Source organism: Pholis gunnellus (genome assembly GCF_910591455.1).
Source record: "Pholis gunnellus genome assembly, chromosome: 1".
Lineage (NCBI taxonomy): Eukaryota > Metazoa > Chordata > Actinopteri > Perciformes > Pholidae > Pholis > Pholis gunnellus.
In genome coordinates, this window is record NC_136528.1 from 23,246,604 (window position 1) to 23,265,120 (window position 18,517).

Consider the following 18,517-nt stretch of genomic DNA (forward strand, 5'->3'; position numbering starts at 1 on the left):
CAGCTGCTTGTGTTTTATATATATATATATATATATATATATATATATATATCATTATTTATTTTTTTCAAATGAAACCCAGACCTCTTTCCCATAAGAAAGTCGGAAACCTTCCTTTGTATAATTTTGAGGTATTTGCAATGAGTGCTTTTTTCTCTTTAAAACAATATTGGATAACCTTCAGCCACAAGGCCTCTGATAATTTATCAAATCAAACAACCAAAAGAAAAGGGACATTTTTGTGTGTCCATCACTCATGTAAAACCTGTGGCAGGAGGTCTTGAACAGACACTACTTGATTTCAAGGATCTCAAGTAAAAAACACCCTAAAGAGAGATGCAGTGTGTCTGTGTGTGCGTATGTGTATTTAACTCACTTATGATGGGTACCTGGCGCTGCCCTTGGACCCCCTCTCCCAGCCACCAGGAGAAGTTGCTGGTGTTTCCTCTGGTGATGTTCTTCAGGAGCAATTTGATCGCGCTGTTCATCACCTTCAGGAGCTCCCCTCCTCGCTTTTCACAGCTACTCCTGGCTTGGGACCAACTTTCAGATTCCCCAACAAACTCAAAACAGACATTTCTGAAAACAAATTCACACCGTGCGGGGAAGTCATTGCCTGTACAGGCCTCAGACTTTTCCAGTAAAGATAGAAATCCCACAGAAATCCACAAAAAAACAGAGGTTCGGAGTAACATGCCCATAGTTATTATAATGTGAAGAGCTGAAGCACATAGTGCTGCAGGAACCGTGGCTGGAGCTGAGCAAGATCACTTCCGTCTGTCACATGGAAATCAGAGAGTTGTCTCCAGAACAAACTCTGCATGTGTTCTCAGTGGATTAGGAAAATCACTGCAGACACTCAAACAAGATGCAAAGTGAAGTTGTCATCACCAAAGGTCACACAAGCTGAACTTCCCATAGACTGACCAAGGACACACTTTAATTTAACATGAAAAACATACTGTAGGGTATATTATTACCATTTTTATTATAATGATGACTTTAAAACAAATCAACTTTCCTCCCAAATAACCTGAGATATTCATTGCCATCACATTGCCTCTTGAGAAGCACCTTGACATAACTGAATGGCCCTGGGCCAATATCTGCGCCTCTCCTTTCCTCCCTCCACTCTTCACACAACCCAGGATTGAAATATCGCGAGACAACGTGGAGGAAGCTGCTGTACCGCGTGCGTTTGTGTAACATGTTAGGAAATCCATCCAATGCCCTTTAATGCAATGACAGAACAGCGTCCATGGCGGGACATCTGAAGGTAATTTCAGAGACCATTTATTTGATATCCCTGTTTATTTTTCTATATCCACATACTTTTAACCCACGCCATGGAACTGGCTGTGATAGTTCCTGTTTGTTAGCTCGGTTGCTCCGCCTGAAAGTAACGTTGAACCAGGAAACAATGCAGCGTAGCTTTGCTGCCTCTTTGCATACAGAAACACATGCAGTGGTGGAGTCTTTGCTATTAGCTTGGTTTGCCCTTTGGAAACGTAGACGGTTGTTGTAAGACAGCTGCTCAAAGACAGATGCTGTATGTATTTAAGATGATGCAAAGTGTTGGCAATTAACGTTAGAGAGAGACGTATCTAAAGTCACAGTCTCCTCCAAAGAGTAACGTTAGCCTCCCTCTAATCACATATCAACAGTGGAGAAATGTAACTTATTAGACCTACATTTACTTAAGTACTGTACTTTTGAAGTACTTGTTCTAGAGTATTTCCATTTTTTCTACTCCACTACATTTTGGAAGCTAATACCCTTTATTTTCCACTACATGTATGTGACAGCATTAGTTAGTTAGTTTGTAGATCATTAATACAGAATAAGGATCAATCAACTACTTAACTGATACATTTTGATGTATCGTTAGAGATTAAGCCCCACAGTTTGTAAATCAGTTGAAATCAGCTCCACCTTTACCAGCTGCAACATTAAAGTGATGTACTCATGAATGTATGCCTCAAAATCTTAATAACAAGGAAGAGTCAAGAGTACGTCTTTTAAAGGGAGAATTGATTGAACGAAGGAGATTTTATTAAAGGTCGCCAAATAAATTTCTTCCCCATTCTTCTATTAAACATTTATACCTGCAGTACACCTTTGAGGGAGCCTGCATGTTGGTATTGTTCTGATAATTGTAGCCAATTTAAAACATTGAATCAAATATGAAAAGCTAGTATTTATTCTGTTTGATTTACTGGTGAGAGGTGATTGGTGTAATTTATAAAGTATTTAATATATAGTATATGTTTTCAACAACACATGCATAAAACAAAGATTTGTGAAAGGTACACGTCTTCTAAATGTCTGCTTTACCTTTTCAAGATAAATTAAGGTGATGTGGAAATGACAGTAAACATGGTCAGGAACATTCATTTACGCACAAATTCGCTCTTCTCACGGTTTATGGATAAGGCCTATTGTGAATCGAGTCGCGATGGTTTGTCATTTTTCAAAAAGTGTTTCTGCTCACACCAAGTGGCCCAAAAAAAAACAACCAGTTCTTGCAGATTTAAGCACCAGCAAAGTCTCTCCAATAGACCTTTAACTAAACACCGTATACAAAATCAGGTTATTGCGAAAATTCTTTCACTGCAAACAAGTTTTTAATGAACTACCACCAGTCTATTCACAGTAAATGTCTCACGCGGGTCCTTTTTAAAGACTTTTTTTCATGCTTTTGTCCACAGAAGCAGTTAAAAGACGCAGTGAAGATCATCGGCTCAGGTAGCCTTCTGTTTGCCTCCTACCTCACTGCAGTCGGAGATGAGCGTTTCTACACCAATCAGCTGATGCCCCTGCTGCAGAGGATTGTGGGAGCAGAGACAGCGCATGTGTTGGCAGTGAAGATGATTGGTCTGGGTCTGGTTCCTCTGAACCGCTACCAGGACCCTGCATCATTGGTAAGCACACCACCTCACTTTCTGCTCACAATATGTTTCCATCGGTCCAAGGCACCGTAAGACTTTGGTCTGTTTTTACGCATCTACAGGAAGTGAACGTCCTGGGATTGAAGTTTAGAAACCCGATTGGGATTGCGGCGGGCTTCGACAAGCACGGAGAGGCCGTAGATGGGTTGTACAAAGTGGGTTTTGGCTTTGTTGAAGTGGGCACAATCACTCCCAAACCTCAGGAGGGGAACCCCAAACCACGTGTGTTTCGACTCGCTACAGACCATGCCATTATTAACAGGTATGTTTTGTGATACGGAATAGACAATGTAGATGGTTTGCTCAACTGAATGTACACAACAACATGTTAGGCTGGGCAATGTGGTTGAAATCAATGTCACAATATTTTTTAGATATTAGGAAACACTCAGCTGTCATTTCATTAGGTACTGTACACATACAATTTGTATTACCGTGTTGCTCAGTGGATCAGGTAGATTCTGATTTTGAGTTGCTTGCTTTATTGTAGAAAGTCATGACTTTTTCTCCCTTCTTTTCATCGCTCGTGCTCTGTAGATCAATTCTCTTTTTATGCAACATGTCACGAAGAGTTTATTAAATTTATACAACAGTAAATGAGTCATATTAGTCTTAGTTTATGTTAAAATCCGTACGACAGAAAACAAGAGCAGGGGAGACTAATGTCAGTGTATATTGTTCTCACATCGCTCGGTATGTTCAAAGAGATTATGCTTCCTACAGGTTTGCTGCCAACGGATTCACATTTTTAAAGCTGTGTGTGAATAAGAGTTCATGGGTTTCTTTGCAGATTTAATTTGCAACACCGTAGTGAATGAGCCAAATGAAGGAAATCTTTTATTCATCAGCTCTCTCCTGATTTGTTTCTCTCTTTCATTATACACAGTGAAATTGGTAATTTATTGTAATTTATATTTATGAGTTTTATGTGTTTTTATGTAAGGTTGTAGTGTTGAGTGACTTGATTAGGTTCACTCTAAGGATCACCTAGTTAGATAGAATTTATACCAGTATTACCAGTATTTCCACAATATACTTTTGAGATAGTGCTTCATTTGCTTAATTAGTATGTATATAACACTAAAGCAAAGACAACAGCTCGCCGAAAAATTGCGGGATTTCATTCATACAGCATCATGCAGTTATACCAAGAAATACGAATAAACCCGCCTGCAGATTCCTCACTATAATTATGTGTGTGTTGCAAAAACAATGAAGTTTGTATTTCATAACAAGAAATGTCTCATTATAATAAGATGATTTTATCTTGAGACTTCATCCATAGTTGTAAGCGCACAGGAGAGGATTCTCTCTGCATTTCAGCCCCACATAGACACAATCACACAGTTTGTACTTGCTTTTGACCGAATTCAATTCACACAGAATTTAAATTAATTTAAATGTATTTTGACCCTTAAAGGGAGATTAAATTAGTTTATCAACAAGTTATCACTGCAAGGAAAGTGTTAAAACTGGAGTTACAATATGTGTGCGTCTGTGTGCTTCTAACCAGATATGGATTCAACAGCTGTGGTTTGGCAGAAGCTCAACAGAGGCTCGAGGCCAGGAGAGACACACAGCAGCAGCAAAGTGAAGGTCAGCAGGCAGCGACCTCTAATTTCAGTGGGACATTTTTCAACCTGTTTCTACTTTCAATTTTATTTCTACAATAATTCTGAAATGAATCTGTCCTGTTTTTTTTTCGGTGTGCATTTATTATTTACTAGTTACTTTAAGTTTGTAACAGGGAAGCCAAATACTAACTTAGGTATGTGGCTAAATACACTTTTTTTTAATTCTATTTGAACGATCTTGGCCTGTCCTTGTCTCACGTTTCCTTGTGTCTGATCCATACCTGCTTCCAGCTTATTTAGCTCATCAGCAGCCTCTGCCCCAGTTGAGTCATGGGTCTAATGATGCAGCCTGCGTTTGTGCTTGCCTGAACTTTTTCTCTCTCTCTGTGTGTGTGTGTGTGTGTGTGTGTGTGTGTGTGTGTGTGTGTGTGTGTGTGTGTGTGTGTGTGTGTGTGTGTGTGTGTGTGTGTGTGTGTGTGTGTGTGTGTGTGTGTGTGTGTGTGTGTGTGTGTGTGTGTGTGTGTGTATTTGCATGCGTACGTGTGTCTGTGTTTATAGCTGGCCTTCCCCTGGGCATCAACCTGGGGAAGAACAAGTTGTCCCAGGATGCAGGGGCAGATTACTTGGAGGGGGTGAGAGTGCTGGGCCCGCTGGCTGACTACCTGGTGGTCAACGTCAGCAGCCCTAATACGCCAGGTCTCCGGGATCTACAGGGGAAGGCTGAGCTCCGGCAGCTCCTACATACGGTAGGACTGTCCAAATGTTCACTAAATTACTGGGTTGGGACCCAACAGTGACTAAAACACCTTGAAACTCCATCTTATGGCCTTAGTGCTCACCGTTTCCTCCTCAAAAATAATAATAATAAGTGAAATAAAGTCAACGTCATATACAGAAGATCTTAATTATAACAATGTCTTAAATTACTTTACTACACTAAATCAAATTTTCAGAGTGTTTGGATCTTTCATCACAGTACACCAGGTTTCTGTCTAGTTTCCAGTAGTTGTAGCTCTCTCTGCCGCCTCACCTGATATACTTTCTCATCCGATCTGCTCAGGTGTTGAAGGAGCGTGATGCCCTGCAGGGAGAACGCAAACTCCCGGTCCTGGTAAAGATCGCTCCTGACCTCACTTCTCAGGACAAACGAGACATCGCTGATGTCGTCACTGAGGTTTGAAGTTCTGCCGTTTTATTTCCTAACTGTGTTTGATTTGATTTTCTAGTTTGTACTTTTAATTTCACTGTAATCAAATTAGTTTTCTTTGAGATTTCTTTTATAATATTAATGTAATATTTTCATTTTTAATCTCGGCTGAGTTTTACATTTAAGGATATGACCGCTTTAATTCAAATAGGATTGTGTCCCTTGTGTCTGTGGACTAGTTTTTCCTTTGAGGAATACATTTTAATTCCCATTTTTCAGAATGTGACTATTGAGAAAAAGACCAGAAAAAAAAATACATTTCAGGTTTAAACATTCTGCTTTTATAGTGTACATCTTAAATATGTAGTGTTATTTTAGTGGATGTGTGTTCTTTTATCCCTTGAAAAACATTTTTCAGTGGAAAAAAACCCCAGAAGGAGTTCAGGTCCTTTTAAATCTCCCTGCTAGTAATAAAGAATATAATAAACCTTATTTTCTTTTTTTTCATAGTTTATCTGTCTCCTGTTCTGTCAGGGTATAATGACAGTTTGAGTTGATTATGTCTGTTTATTATTAATAATAATACTTGAATGCACATGTACGGTTTTGTCATGTTATGCAACATGTCATGCAAGAGACAATTTGTTATTCCATCTTCGTGTTATCCGACTTCCGTTTGGTAATACGTGATACATCTTAACTGCGTGTGGAAGCTAAAGCAGCTGTGGGAGGCTACATTCATCACGTCTCATCTGATGGGTTTAGTCCGTATGCTTGCTTTGTTTCTTTGAAGGACACTTACAGACAAGAAATGCAGTCGTGCAAATAGCAATTATTTGTTAGGGTTACAAAAGAAAATAAATTCTTATCCCTGAGAATCGTGATTCTCATTTAAAAAATTGTGCAGCCCTACTCTCTAATGTAACTAGTAGCCTCAGCAGTGCACTGTTTTAAGTTTGCATTTACAAATATTTGGCTCCTCTTTGCTCTGGTAACCGCATCATTACTTGTAGTTTTTTTTTTTAAATACGGAGGTGTTTTTGTGCTCTTTGGAGTAAAGAGGAGGCCAACCTTAATGGAAGAGACATTAAGAAGGGAAAAGCTCAAATTAAACAGCACTCTGTCTCTCTTTTGTTGTCACAGTACATTTCACATTAGAGGTCTTCATGCATAGTCGCCTACATACATCAGATCTGCTCCTGAAGATGCAGGCACATATACAGGTGCATCTCAATGAATTAGAATATCACCGAAAAGTCAATTTATTTCAGTTATTAAATTCAAAAAGTGAAACTCATATATTATATAGATTCATTACACACAGGGTGATATATTTCAAGCGTTATTTATTTTAATTTTGATGATTATGGCTTACAGCTAATGAAAACCCCAAATTCAGTATCTCAGAAAATTTGAATATTACATAAGACCAATTTAAAAAAGGATTTTTAATACAGAAATGTTGGCCTACTGAAAAGTATGTCCGTGTAGGTCCGTGTTGTTCTAATTCATTGAGATGCACCAGTATGTGACTCACTTCCTGTCCTCTCCTTTGTGTTTGCAGCTGGGAGTGGATGGTTTAATGGTGTCTAACACCACAGTGTCCAGACCAGAAACACTTCAGGATTCTAATAAGTCTGAGGTCGGTGGTTTGAGTGGCCAGCCTCTCAAAGACCTCTCTACTAGCACTGTGAGAGAGATGTACAACCTCACTAAAGGTACTCATTTACACACCGACATTTTCTCTCCCATTTCCGATCACCTGAGTTTGAAGAAAGTACATATGAAATATACTTAATGATGTTGCTTTTCTTTAGGTAAAGTGCTCATCGTTGGAGTTGGTGGTGTGGCCAGTGGGCAGGATGCTCTGGATAAGATCCGTGCCGGCGCTTCACTGGTTCAGCTTTACACAGCTTTGACCTACCAGGGTCCGCCCGTAGTGACGAAGATAAAGCGAGAATTGGAACAGCTTCTTAAGTGAGTATCACTGTGAATAGGACTAAAAGGGTTTGCCTTACATAAAGTCAGGGTCAATCATTTAGTGTGAGATTTTTGGAGGGTTTTTTCACAATGTTGTTATTATTGGAACATTTCACTCACCAAGTGAGCTGCTGAAATCTGTGAATGTAGCGCTTAACAGTCGGCAGGGCCACACACAGAAGCAGTCAGACAATCACCAGGTCATCCAAACTTATTTGAGAATGTGCTTAATCTGACTTCTTTTTAGCGTTGTTGCCATGTTCCTAGATCTCAGCAATTCTTTTGAGTTATCATAACTGATGGAAATGATAGCCCAAGCTTTGCATATAAGTCCATAATAAACTATATTTATCCTCCAGTGTTGTTTAAAAAGTCGACTCTCTTGAGTTTTTGCATCAGCCTACTCATAGTATTTGACGGGAACGAGTGTGCTATTATGTGGCCATATTGCTCTTGTACATCAATTGCTTTATCTTTTAACTGTGGAAACATTTCTTTTAATTTTCAACACAAATAAATTCTCCCCCTCTACAAACTTGATTTCTTGTTTTTACAGAGAACAAGGTTTCAGCAGTGTATCGGAGGCCGTTGGAGCAGATCACAGGGGAGCAGACAAGTCGACTCATAGGCAGAGCCTGCTGAAAGAGATGGTACATGTTAATGTGGACACGCAGCACCTGTAGCTGCCATCTCCTCCAATCAGGCCAGATCATCCTCAACTTTTGCTGAACTGTGATGATCCTGAATAATTGGGAATGTCCAGCCGTCTGCCTTGATTTCAGGATGAGATATGGTCCGAGCTTCGATGTTGTATTAAGAAGCTGATGTGTGTTTGAAACTACTTCAGACGTTCATCCTTTGTTACAGTGTAACAGCAACACGTGTTCGTCAAATGTATACTGACACCAAAGTGTAAACGAACTAACCTCACAAACGTATACAAACTATTTTCTTGTGTATAAGGAATATAATCTGACATGATGTCATTTGGATAAAATACCAAGTGCTTAGTTATTCTCAGTTTTAGGAACCGTCTAATACAGAGGTCCCATCTAAGAATGGACAATTTGCTGAGTGCAAAAACTTCATAAAGACATATTCAAGATGATATTGCACAAAAATAGGAAAGTCTCATCCCTGGCAACTGAGAGGCACTAGATTTCCCTCAGACAGCTGTATGTATTTAAGTGATATTTGTTCCAGTGTGGGAGATCCACAGCTGGAATCAAACTACTATTGTGGTGCTTTTTAATGAATTATTTAATGCTTCACAGAGGAAGAATTGTAATGAATTTCCTGTTCGCAATCCTTGAATTCTCATGTGTAGATTGTCCTGTGAGATTATCACTATATTTTGCATTTGGTCAGGTTAAATCGAGCTCTTAGAACCGTCCTTTTCTTCCCGCATCAAAAGACCTTGAAGCTGGTGAAAGAAACGTGTACCTTTTGGAGAGATCCACATTCTGCCGGTTTGAAATAATGTACTTGAATCTGAATGTACTTGTACACTGTGCCGTCCTTTAGATTTTCAGTTTTGTTCCAGTGTGTATGTGGAGGACAGCACGTGTTGAGGCGAATGAATCACACAGACTGGAAAATGTGCTTTAAGGTACAACTATAATAAAAATATAACAACAACAAGGTTACATTTTGCAATGGCTGCAGTAGTTTTTTTAACAATTACAGAGAAATATCTTCTGCTGGAATGTAGTCAACAGATCCTTCCTAATCATTTGTAGCAGCAGTGAACAGTAGAGATGTATTGCCTTAAAAGAACTAAAATGACTTTGCTATGTGTTCCTGGGAGCTATAGAGAAAGCCCTTCAAGTCCTCTTCATTTAGCTAAGTGCTCACTCCCCACTGTTGTTATTAGCTGTGGGTATTGAGGCGTCATGGCCTCCCGATGGTTATGAAGGCTGCTTCTTTTATTTTTATTCTTGGGTTTTTCCTCGTTCATCGGCACATTGAGATGCCGTTATAGCCTATCGCGACAACGCCTGCTAATCCCAGAATAAACAGCGTGGCTTAGCAAGTGAAAGCAGCAACACTGAGGATCAGCTGTGAGCTTCGGGGTACCTCCATCCTCTTCCTTCCTCTCCCTGAGGCCAAGTCCAGACTGGCTTGTATCCCGTATGTGGTGTCACAGTAGGGAGGAGAGGGGAGGCCTGGCTTCCAGACAAGCACAACTTAAAAACTGATGGCCACTCAGATGCACAGTTTCCTCATATGACATCAGTTATAGCTAGAAGGGAGTGCCTATCTGTCTTAGAGATGCAGTTTGTGCCCTGCTTTGATACAATCTGAAAGCTACCAGGAACAGGAAAGTCAGCGTGGGTTGTAGATCATCTTGAAGAAGTATACCCAAATATTTATCTCTTGTTTCTACCATTATGCATTAATTTTTACAATTTCATAAAATCGCAAGCTGCTCAATTCAAACTGTACATTTTTATCTGACAAACAGTGCAAAACCCAAAGACATTTCATTTTTAAATGATATGAAAAACAGTAAATTCAAACCAGCAAATGTTGTCTAGACACTCAAGTGGCGTGGCTCCACAATATCGTACAGTCCACCACTTTGGTGCAAACTGAATATCTTAACTAATAGATGAAATGTTTTACAAACATTTATGGTTCTTATGAAGTCTACTGACTGGTGATCTATTGAGTGTCCACCAACAGGTTGACATTTCTGTTTTTTAGGGAGATGTCTCAGCTATTGATACAGATGTCCATGGTGCCAAGAAGATAAATACTAATGACCTTGACGTTATCTTGCATCATGATGTTGACATTCGTGTGAGTGAGTAAAATATCTTGGATTTCAGTGCTATTGGTACAGACATTGATGTCTCCCTCAGGAGGAATCGTAATGACCTAATGACTGGTCTCCTGACATTTTGTTTGTATAAACATCAGGTCAAAAGTTTAATTTGATCAAATAACTAATGAAATGACCATCAGCCTCTGCTCTTCCTTGTGTTTGGTGCTAATAAGCATGTTAGCATGCCAAGACGGTGAACAGTCAACTTTATAAAAGATCCAACATAAGAATATGACAAGTCCTGTGAGCGCCCTTAATGCATCTAACCCTATCAGACCTTTCATTGTGTTTTATTATTTCATTTTTTTAAAAATATTTTGTCAAATCTTTAATTTAATTTTGAATTAAAACATTATTATGCCTGCAATAGAAATAGACAATCAATACGTGATTAATACAGTTAAAACATGGACATGGACATAAATACATAGATTAAGCAACTAAGCATTGTAACGACTACTAGGGTGTTTTGTTAGCCACGAAAGGTTTTATGACTGCAGTGAATTTCCCTGGTTTTAATGTTTGTGGTGTTAGGGCCTGATTTGAAAAGTTATTGATTTATCATTTATATCACTCATTTAGATCATCACTATCATGATCAAATAAATATTTGACAGCAGGTTTTTTTTCACATTTTTGTTACAAATGTATTGATATGAAAATCTGACAGCCAGAGTTGAGTTACGTAAGTCCTTACCAAACATCATTTGTTGGTTGTCAGTAGGTGTAGATCTATACAATGTTGGGACATGAGCAGACCTAATTATAGATATGAATAAGACATGAGATTACCAAAACCTTTATATGTTAAAGGAGGAAGCAACCCCGGGAAAAAAAAGCAGACAACAGCCTGGAATCAGTTAAAAGACTTTTCATAGAGCAAGAGACAAAAAGGTTGTGGAGTTTGTTGAAAGCCGAGCTCAGCGTGTCGCCCATTAAACACCAATTACACTGTGTCATCATTCTATGGGGGAGGAATGTAAGAGTCGACACAACAGTGGAATCAGACAAATGTAAGGAAATTGTTGAGAGGAAACCTGCATTAGACTGCCAAAGATTTAAGATCGATACAGCATTCTTACAGGACCGTGACCGCAAACACAAATGTCAACACTGGAATAACTTCAGAGCAAAAACATGAAAACCCTGCAGAGACACATGCTGACTTAAATCTCATTATAAAACCAGTGAATTGACCTGAAAAGGGCCGTTCACAGATGATTCCCAGTTGGACTGAGCCAAACCAAATCTTTGAAAAAAACTATCTATGAGTGCTTAAGGGATAGAGATGCATCCGCTTTGACTGCCAAAGGAGCTTCTTCTTCTTCTTGCAAAGTGTTGGGATTTTTTTGTCGAGGCTGATCTGTCGGTTCTCTTCTACTGTGCGCTCACATGCACTAACGTGCACTAAACGCATTCGAGGCCGGCCCGGATATGTCAACAGAGCAAGGAGAAGCTCTTGTAAGAAAAAAACCCACAAAGGGAGAGCGACTCCGTTCTCTGCTCATGTAGACATATTACTCCACTATATCTTTACATAGCAAATGGTTGTTTGCTGTTTGCTGTTTGATTAATGCGCTGAATGTTAAACACAGCTGCTTTAAAGATCTTGGGTTTCTGTGTGCTGAACGTTGTGACTCTGTACATCGAGGAAAACAGCTGGTCTCACATAGTAGATTCAAGAATGAACGCGAACATTATCAGACTCCTCATCATAGCTTGTATCACTTAATACCATCAAAATTAACTCTCAAATGGCATATAGCATATAGACCAGGTGCAGTACACTCGTTGAAATGTCACGCCGTAATTATGTTACTCAGAGTGCAGCAGGTGCTTTGTGAAGTGTTTGTTTGCCATAAGAAGGAAGAGGAGGCATGACAGCAAGTCCGTCAGGTCAACCAAACAGGCAGAAGTGTTTTTCCTGAATCCTGATCATGATTTAATGTTATTTGGATGATTGTAATGAATTTCTTTCTTTCTTTTTAGCTGGGAATGAACATAATAAGATAAAATTGGTAAAAGAACTGTATATACATTTTTTTAAATATGAATTATGTGGGGGGAAAGTCGGTTTGTTGAATCAGGTGTATTATTTTGCATTAATACCCTCAAAGGGTAACGGTCACTGCTTATTGGTATGTATAATATTGGTAAGTATTATCTACAATGTTCACAATCATTTTGAAGCATCCTCAAGGACAGTGGCCAATGTGTATATGCTAAATAATTTAGTGTCAATGATTCATATATCAGTCTATAAAAAATGAACCTGATACACATGTAACCTTTAGCATTGCTGTTTTAAATAATAATATGAATATATGAATATTACATCTTAATGTATACTTGCTGCATCAGGACAAGGCTTCAGAATTGTATCTGCTTCAGCAATAGCCTCTGGCAGTATTTTATGATTTACATCATGCTCAAATGAATAGAACACAAACAGATGTTGCATTCTGCTTCCTCTTCTCCATTCTGTTGGACTCTAAACTGTTAGCCAGTCCAAACTCAAATGGAGTTGGTTGCTCTCACTATGTTCCTTCCTCACTGTGTTCCTAATTGTTTTAGCTTGTTGTACTTATTCTGTATGCTTAGTCAAATAAGAAATATCCTTAAAATATAACAAAACAAAGCACAATTTTCAACATGACGAGCCGTGTTAAATTTCATACAGATCATTTGTAGTGGAGGCACTGACACTATTAAGAGGAGACCATTTGACCACATGCTGCCATGTGGTTTGCTGAACCTCTCCTAACCAAACAACATCAGTACACATACTGTAACTCCAAAGTCAACTCCAGTATTACCACACCTTCTTTGTCTTTCATACATCACTGCACGCCATGCAAATAAGAGCTGATAGGCACCAACATGACACGTTTCCCCAATGCAGCCATGTCACAAGTACCGGAGACATTATTTGTTCTTGACTTCAGCTTCATTTTAAAAGTCTTGCGGATGCACAATGTACAGAACAGTAAATTGTTCTCCAACCACAGAGATTAAATATTTCAAGTATATATTTCAAAGAACATAAAAGCATAATAAGCTAAAGAAGTCTAATTTTGTGTCATTACATCTGATCTTTTTGTGTATGAATAAATATAGACAAAATGAGAAAGCCTGAATGGTTTTTGAGAACATGTCTGTAGTGCATAGTGACTGAAGATTACAGTCTAGTGTCCTTCTGCAGATGGCTGGTTATAAAAAGCCTTAGAAGCCTCTGGCTCCAGGAAGTCACAGGTGTGATGGAGGCAGACAGAGACATAAATGACACACTACGCTGCCCAAACCGATTACCACTGATGGGAGTGTGTTTGCATCTAAAACACACAGGAGGCAGGGGATTGATACAGGAAGGGAGGAAAGAAAGAATAAAAGAAAGTAAAGAAGGAAGTGAAGATGGAAAAAAGTAAATAAGGAAGGACGGCCAAAAGGAAACAAGGATGTAAAGAACGAAATGAAAGACGGAAGGAAGAGATGAAGGAAAGAAGGAAGGAAATCAACTTGCAAAGAGTAGCAAACACCGAACTCACTCTCAGCCATGCAGTAAAACCATATGGGACTTCAGCCCTTATTAGCCCAAGCAAGCGGCAAACAAGTCGGCTGAAAGGCATCAGAGATAACCATCACTCAATCCTGGATGTGGTTGCAGTACAGCCCTTTAATATGTTAACTCCTATACATACATTAAATACACACATATATACAGAAGAAGCAAATATACTCCGTCAACAAAAGACATTACCTTGTTGTTATTGTTTGATTGTTATTACCTATCACTTTATTGAGACTTTACATTGAATCTGATAGAAGATATACAAAGAAAGCTGTTAATTAGTAAGTAGGATGTGGCTTAATACATTAAGCATGCATACTACTTTTTTGTGGTGTTTAATAGTAATGAAGGCATTATCAGTTTGGATGGATGTAACAGACTGACAGTTTGTCTTGTGCCTCTTGCTGGGAAGCTGATGATTTCAGGAGCAATAGCTGTTGTGTTATTATACCACCTTCCTCAAACACAGTAAAACCTCTGTGATAAATATTACAGAGCAACTTCTCTGTCTGAGGACAAGCTGCAGTGACAGGACCACTCAAGTTAAGTGCAATAGTGAGTTAACTGAGGAGCCTCTGTATGAACTGTGCAGGTGGATGCTCATAGAGGGCCACACCAGCACAGACTCTACGTAGACCTGACACCAGTCCAGCAGTCCACTTATCTGAGGCTTGGTCTGCTGGGCAGGTGGCATCACTTGGGCCACACTGTGAATAATCTAGCTGACATATCTGCGAGGTGTGGGACCGAGCAGGAAGGACGGCCGGCGACGAAGCTGTTGTTTCTGAACTCTCAAAGGAGCGTCTCCTCTTTTCTGGAAGATAGAAACTTTCTCTGAGGACAGTGAGAGAAAGTCTGCATGTGCAATCAATCCCATACTTTAATTCGGCTTTTCCAATTTTCTCTGCACACCACTTCAGCAGTAAACTGATTGGCTTTACTATGAGTGAGAAATAATGGGAATGCCAGCCAAAAGCCAATTACAGTTAAGAGCAGCAGGCAATCAGTCCATTGGGTCAGGGACTGATTGTCCCTCAATAAGTGAACAGCTGAACTATAGCCTCACTGCAGCAATCCACAGGATAACTGGAAAGATTACAACTCACATATCTTCTCAGTGGAACAACATCGGTCAGGGACAGTGATATTGTGGTTAAGATGTGTGTTTCCTTAATTACATAATGATGGTTTTATACAGTTTGATCACATGGTTATTCAGGGTTACTTCACTGAATCAAAAGATAATAAACAACAGAGGTGGTTTGCTTTTATTTCCTTGTCTTTGAACGGTCAGCTGTTGCCTTTGATTGATGGTTTTCTTTCCTGCACTTTCACTGCATGTCCTTTATTGAATTTAGGAAACCCAATGCACTGTAACTGTGATATAACTCCTTATTGTTTTTTATCATTTATTTATTTTATTTTATAATGAACTTTGTGAAAGCAGCCTTACAAACCTTTTTTATCTTCCACACTGACATACTGTCCATTTTCACCATTCAGTGGTAACATACCAGATCTAAACTGGACACATAAAGCTCTCTGCTTCTTTGATAAATTCTATACAACATAATTCTTCCTTTCCATATTCATATTTTATCATCCCGAAAGAGAACACTTTAAGTTTAACCGATATGTCATGAGTCCACTGTTTTTAAACAAAGTTTCTTATCATATAGTTATACCTCAAACTTTGCTTTAATGGTCAGAGGAAGAACAACATTAGTAGAAGTAGTGCGGTGATAGTATGGGAAAGATAAAAAGATGAAGAAATGTCCTGTTTTTTAATCTCATTTTGCACTTTATTGTACTCTTACTGACTCCTGTGAACCTGGAGTGGACGTAGCCTGTTGTTTCCCCTGTGGAGGAAAAAACAGCTCTCAAATCCAGCCCTCCCTATCACCCCTCCTAGCCATCTCTGCCTTTGCCCTTTCCTCTGTTGAGCCAAAAACAGACAACAGCCACAGGTGGTCTCTGTGCTTTATCGGTTGTGACACACATCTCTTGCCTTAAGTGCTTCGAGAGATAATAAAAAATTCATTAGGACAATGAAACTAGAGAGACTAAAAAAGAAATAGGACAGACAATACATAACCTTGCTGAGGCTCCAAAGTGCTCTGACCTATCGTCTACAATGTCTCTTTCTGGCGGCACTAGTGTGCATGTGTGTCTGTGTAATCGTGTTGTGGTGTAACTATAGAGATACGGATACTGTCTAATATAGAAAACAAAGCTGCCCTCCTGTAACCCTAAACATTACAATACAAAGGGACATTTATTTATGGACTTCATTGTTTGGAGCTCGGAAATTCACTTCCGCCTTTAACTCATTTCAGAGATTGAGCTCAAGCACACTATCCCCAGACATTTGACCACATTTAAATGATTCTGACTAACAAATAACCATCATCCTGTTTTTTTGTTTACTTGCAAATTAGTCTTTGCTGTCTGTAGCTCATTTATAAGGTACTGAATTAGTATTTTCTTTTTTGAATCCTACACTACAAAACACCTTTTGCTAAGATTCCCATAAATGTTTTCAGTCACAAGCTGTTACACACGACATTATATTAACTGTCATTTTACACAAGTACATTCATTATGAAATGCAGCTTTCTAGTGCCTTTGAAGTGACTTTGTGAGTGATTAACTGGGTTGGTGCGCCATGTTTTATGCCCTGCAACATGAAATTACAAAATAGCCCTGTCATGTAATCCCTGGACAAGTTATTCTTACATTTTAACCTTAAACCATTAAAAGGTCAGACCATTAAGGGGACATATGAAAAACCCGCTTTTTCATCGCTTGGGCACATACATCTGGGTTTCTGTACAGATAGTACATACCAGTCAATAAACTGTGAAATAAAACAACCCAGAGAGTTTTTGGTGGGCAGCATTGATCAGAAAATGTGAATCAACAACCCATTCAGATTGGTCTCTCCTTCCTATGTCACATGCACGCTCATTATAATATACTGCCACCTATCTGAGTATTTCCACTCACAGCTTGGGAACTACCTTTGCTAAGGTGCGGCATGTTTTTCTCGTAAGCCAATCAGAGCAGACTGGGCTGTTTCCCGAGGGGTGCTTTAAGCGTTTCAGACAGAGGATGAATACAGGTATATATTGAATCGTGTTAAACATGTTCTAGTCAAAAACGTAAAATACAAGTATGATCGAGAAAATGAGCATGATATGCGATCTTTAATTTGGGCCTGGAGGGATCTAAATCTAACAAGCTCCCTTCATAGGATCTTAGACTGACCTTGCCATACAGGGGAAGTAGTAATGTGACTCTTATCCCGACCATTCAGAGCTCAGGAAGTGATAAAAGAACAATGAAGTGTACTTAATTGGTAATCGGAAACTAGACCTGGTGGCATGTGTGACTGGATGATACATGAGGGAAAACCAGACGGAAAACTGTAAAACTTCACATCTAAAGTATTATATGTATATTATACTATATTAATATGCCATCCATATATATTAAGAAGTGGGAGATAGGAGCCAGTGAAGCAACTTCAGAAGAAACAATACAAACTACAACTACAAAGGGACTTTTATGCTTTAACACAAATCCCTAGCGTGAATGGAGTCAGTTTACAACAAGGTATATTTTGAAAAGTTACCACCTCGCTGCTGCAAATTTTCCACCTTATGTGAGTAAGTGTCCTGCCACAGCAGCTGTGTATGAACGCCTTTTGGACAGTGAACAATGCTGTCAGCCTGTAGCCTTCCAAAGATGTAACACCAGACTCAAAGAATATGACTGATAGGACTGTTAATGTAAGGATATGATGTAATGATTGATGAATGAGTCTGCACTGTAAATACAAATCAAACTGACAATATGAAAATGGAAAGGTTGTGTAACTGCTAAGGTTAGCAGTGAGCTGAGTGCATTACTGTCCCACTGAACCCCATTAAACTCACAAATGAAATGTTCCCAAACACATTTATTATTACCAAATCTGATGCAATCACCACTGATACTTACGCACTACTGATACAAGTCTGAACAGTTATTCAATACCAGCACAATGATAATCATGTGTTCTTACACAAACCCAACGATGATTAGGACGCTGTAGATTTCCAACTTTTCCATGAATGTTGCAGATTTTTAAACTAGAAAAATAATCTCACATTCGTACTTAACATATTAGAGATAAGGACGTATGACGACTTTGAGCCGATTGCCTGCATTCATCGCTGCTTGCTTTTTAATTTGAATTAGGTGTGTCTTACAGACAGTTGGTGTCTAGCCGGGGAGTTAGCCAATTGTTAGTTGTATTCATCCAATCACACAATACAGCAGTGGTCGGTGCCGTTGTTGTTGTTGACACACTGACTGAGATCTGCACACTACTGAGTGCACCCTTCTAGAACATATTTTGAGTCACAGAATAAATCTTTAAACAATTTAGAGCAATTTATAGCCTGAAAAACATCTTTATTATGTGTTTTA

General features: G+C 39.0%; 1 protein-coding gene across 1 annotated transcript; it reads left to right on the forward strand.

Annotated features, from left to right (window-relative positions):
- Positions 1-1,166: 1,166 nt before the first annotated feature.
- On the forward strand, positions 1,167-9,279 carry dhodh (dihydroorotate dehydrogenase). Its single transcript, XM_079159535.1, has 9 exons — positions 1,167-1,276; positions 2,709-2,921; positions 3,011-3,210; positions 4,462-4,544; positions 5,081-5,268; positions 5,583-5,696; positions 7,234-7,387; positions 7,487-7,646; positions 8,206-9,279. Exons 1-9 carry the CDS (start codon positions 1,259-1,261, stop codon positions 8,330-8,332), a joined length of 1,257 nt encoding a protein of 418 aa, XP_079015661.1. The 5' UTR covers positions 1,167-1,258; the 3' UTR covers positions 8,333-9,279.
- Positions 9,280-18,517: the final 9,238 nt, after the last annotated feature.

What these genes read in the sequence shown, in the direction of transcription:
- dhodh (XM_079159535.1), top strand. An exon ending in TCGCTGATGTCGTCACTGAG is followed by an intron (nt 5,697 to 7,233) that starts GTTTGAAGTTCT and finishes TTGTGTTTGCAG; the next exon opens with CTGGGAGTGGATGGTTTAAT. An exon ending in GAATTGGAACAGCTTCTTAA is followed by an intron (nt 7,647 to 8,205) that starts GTGAGTATCACT and finishes TTGTTTTTACAG; the next exon opens with AGAACAAGGTTTCAGCAGTG.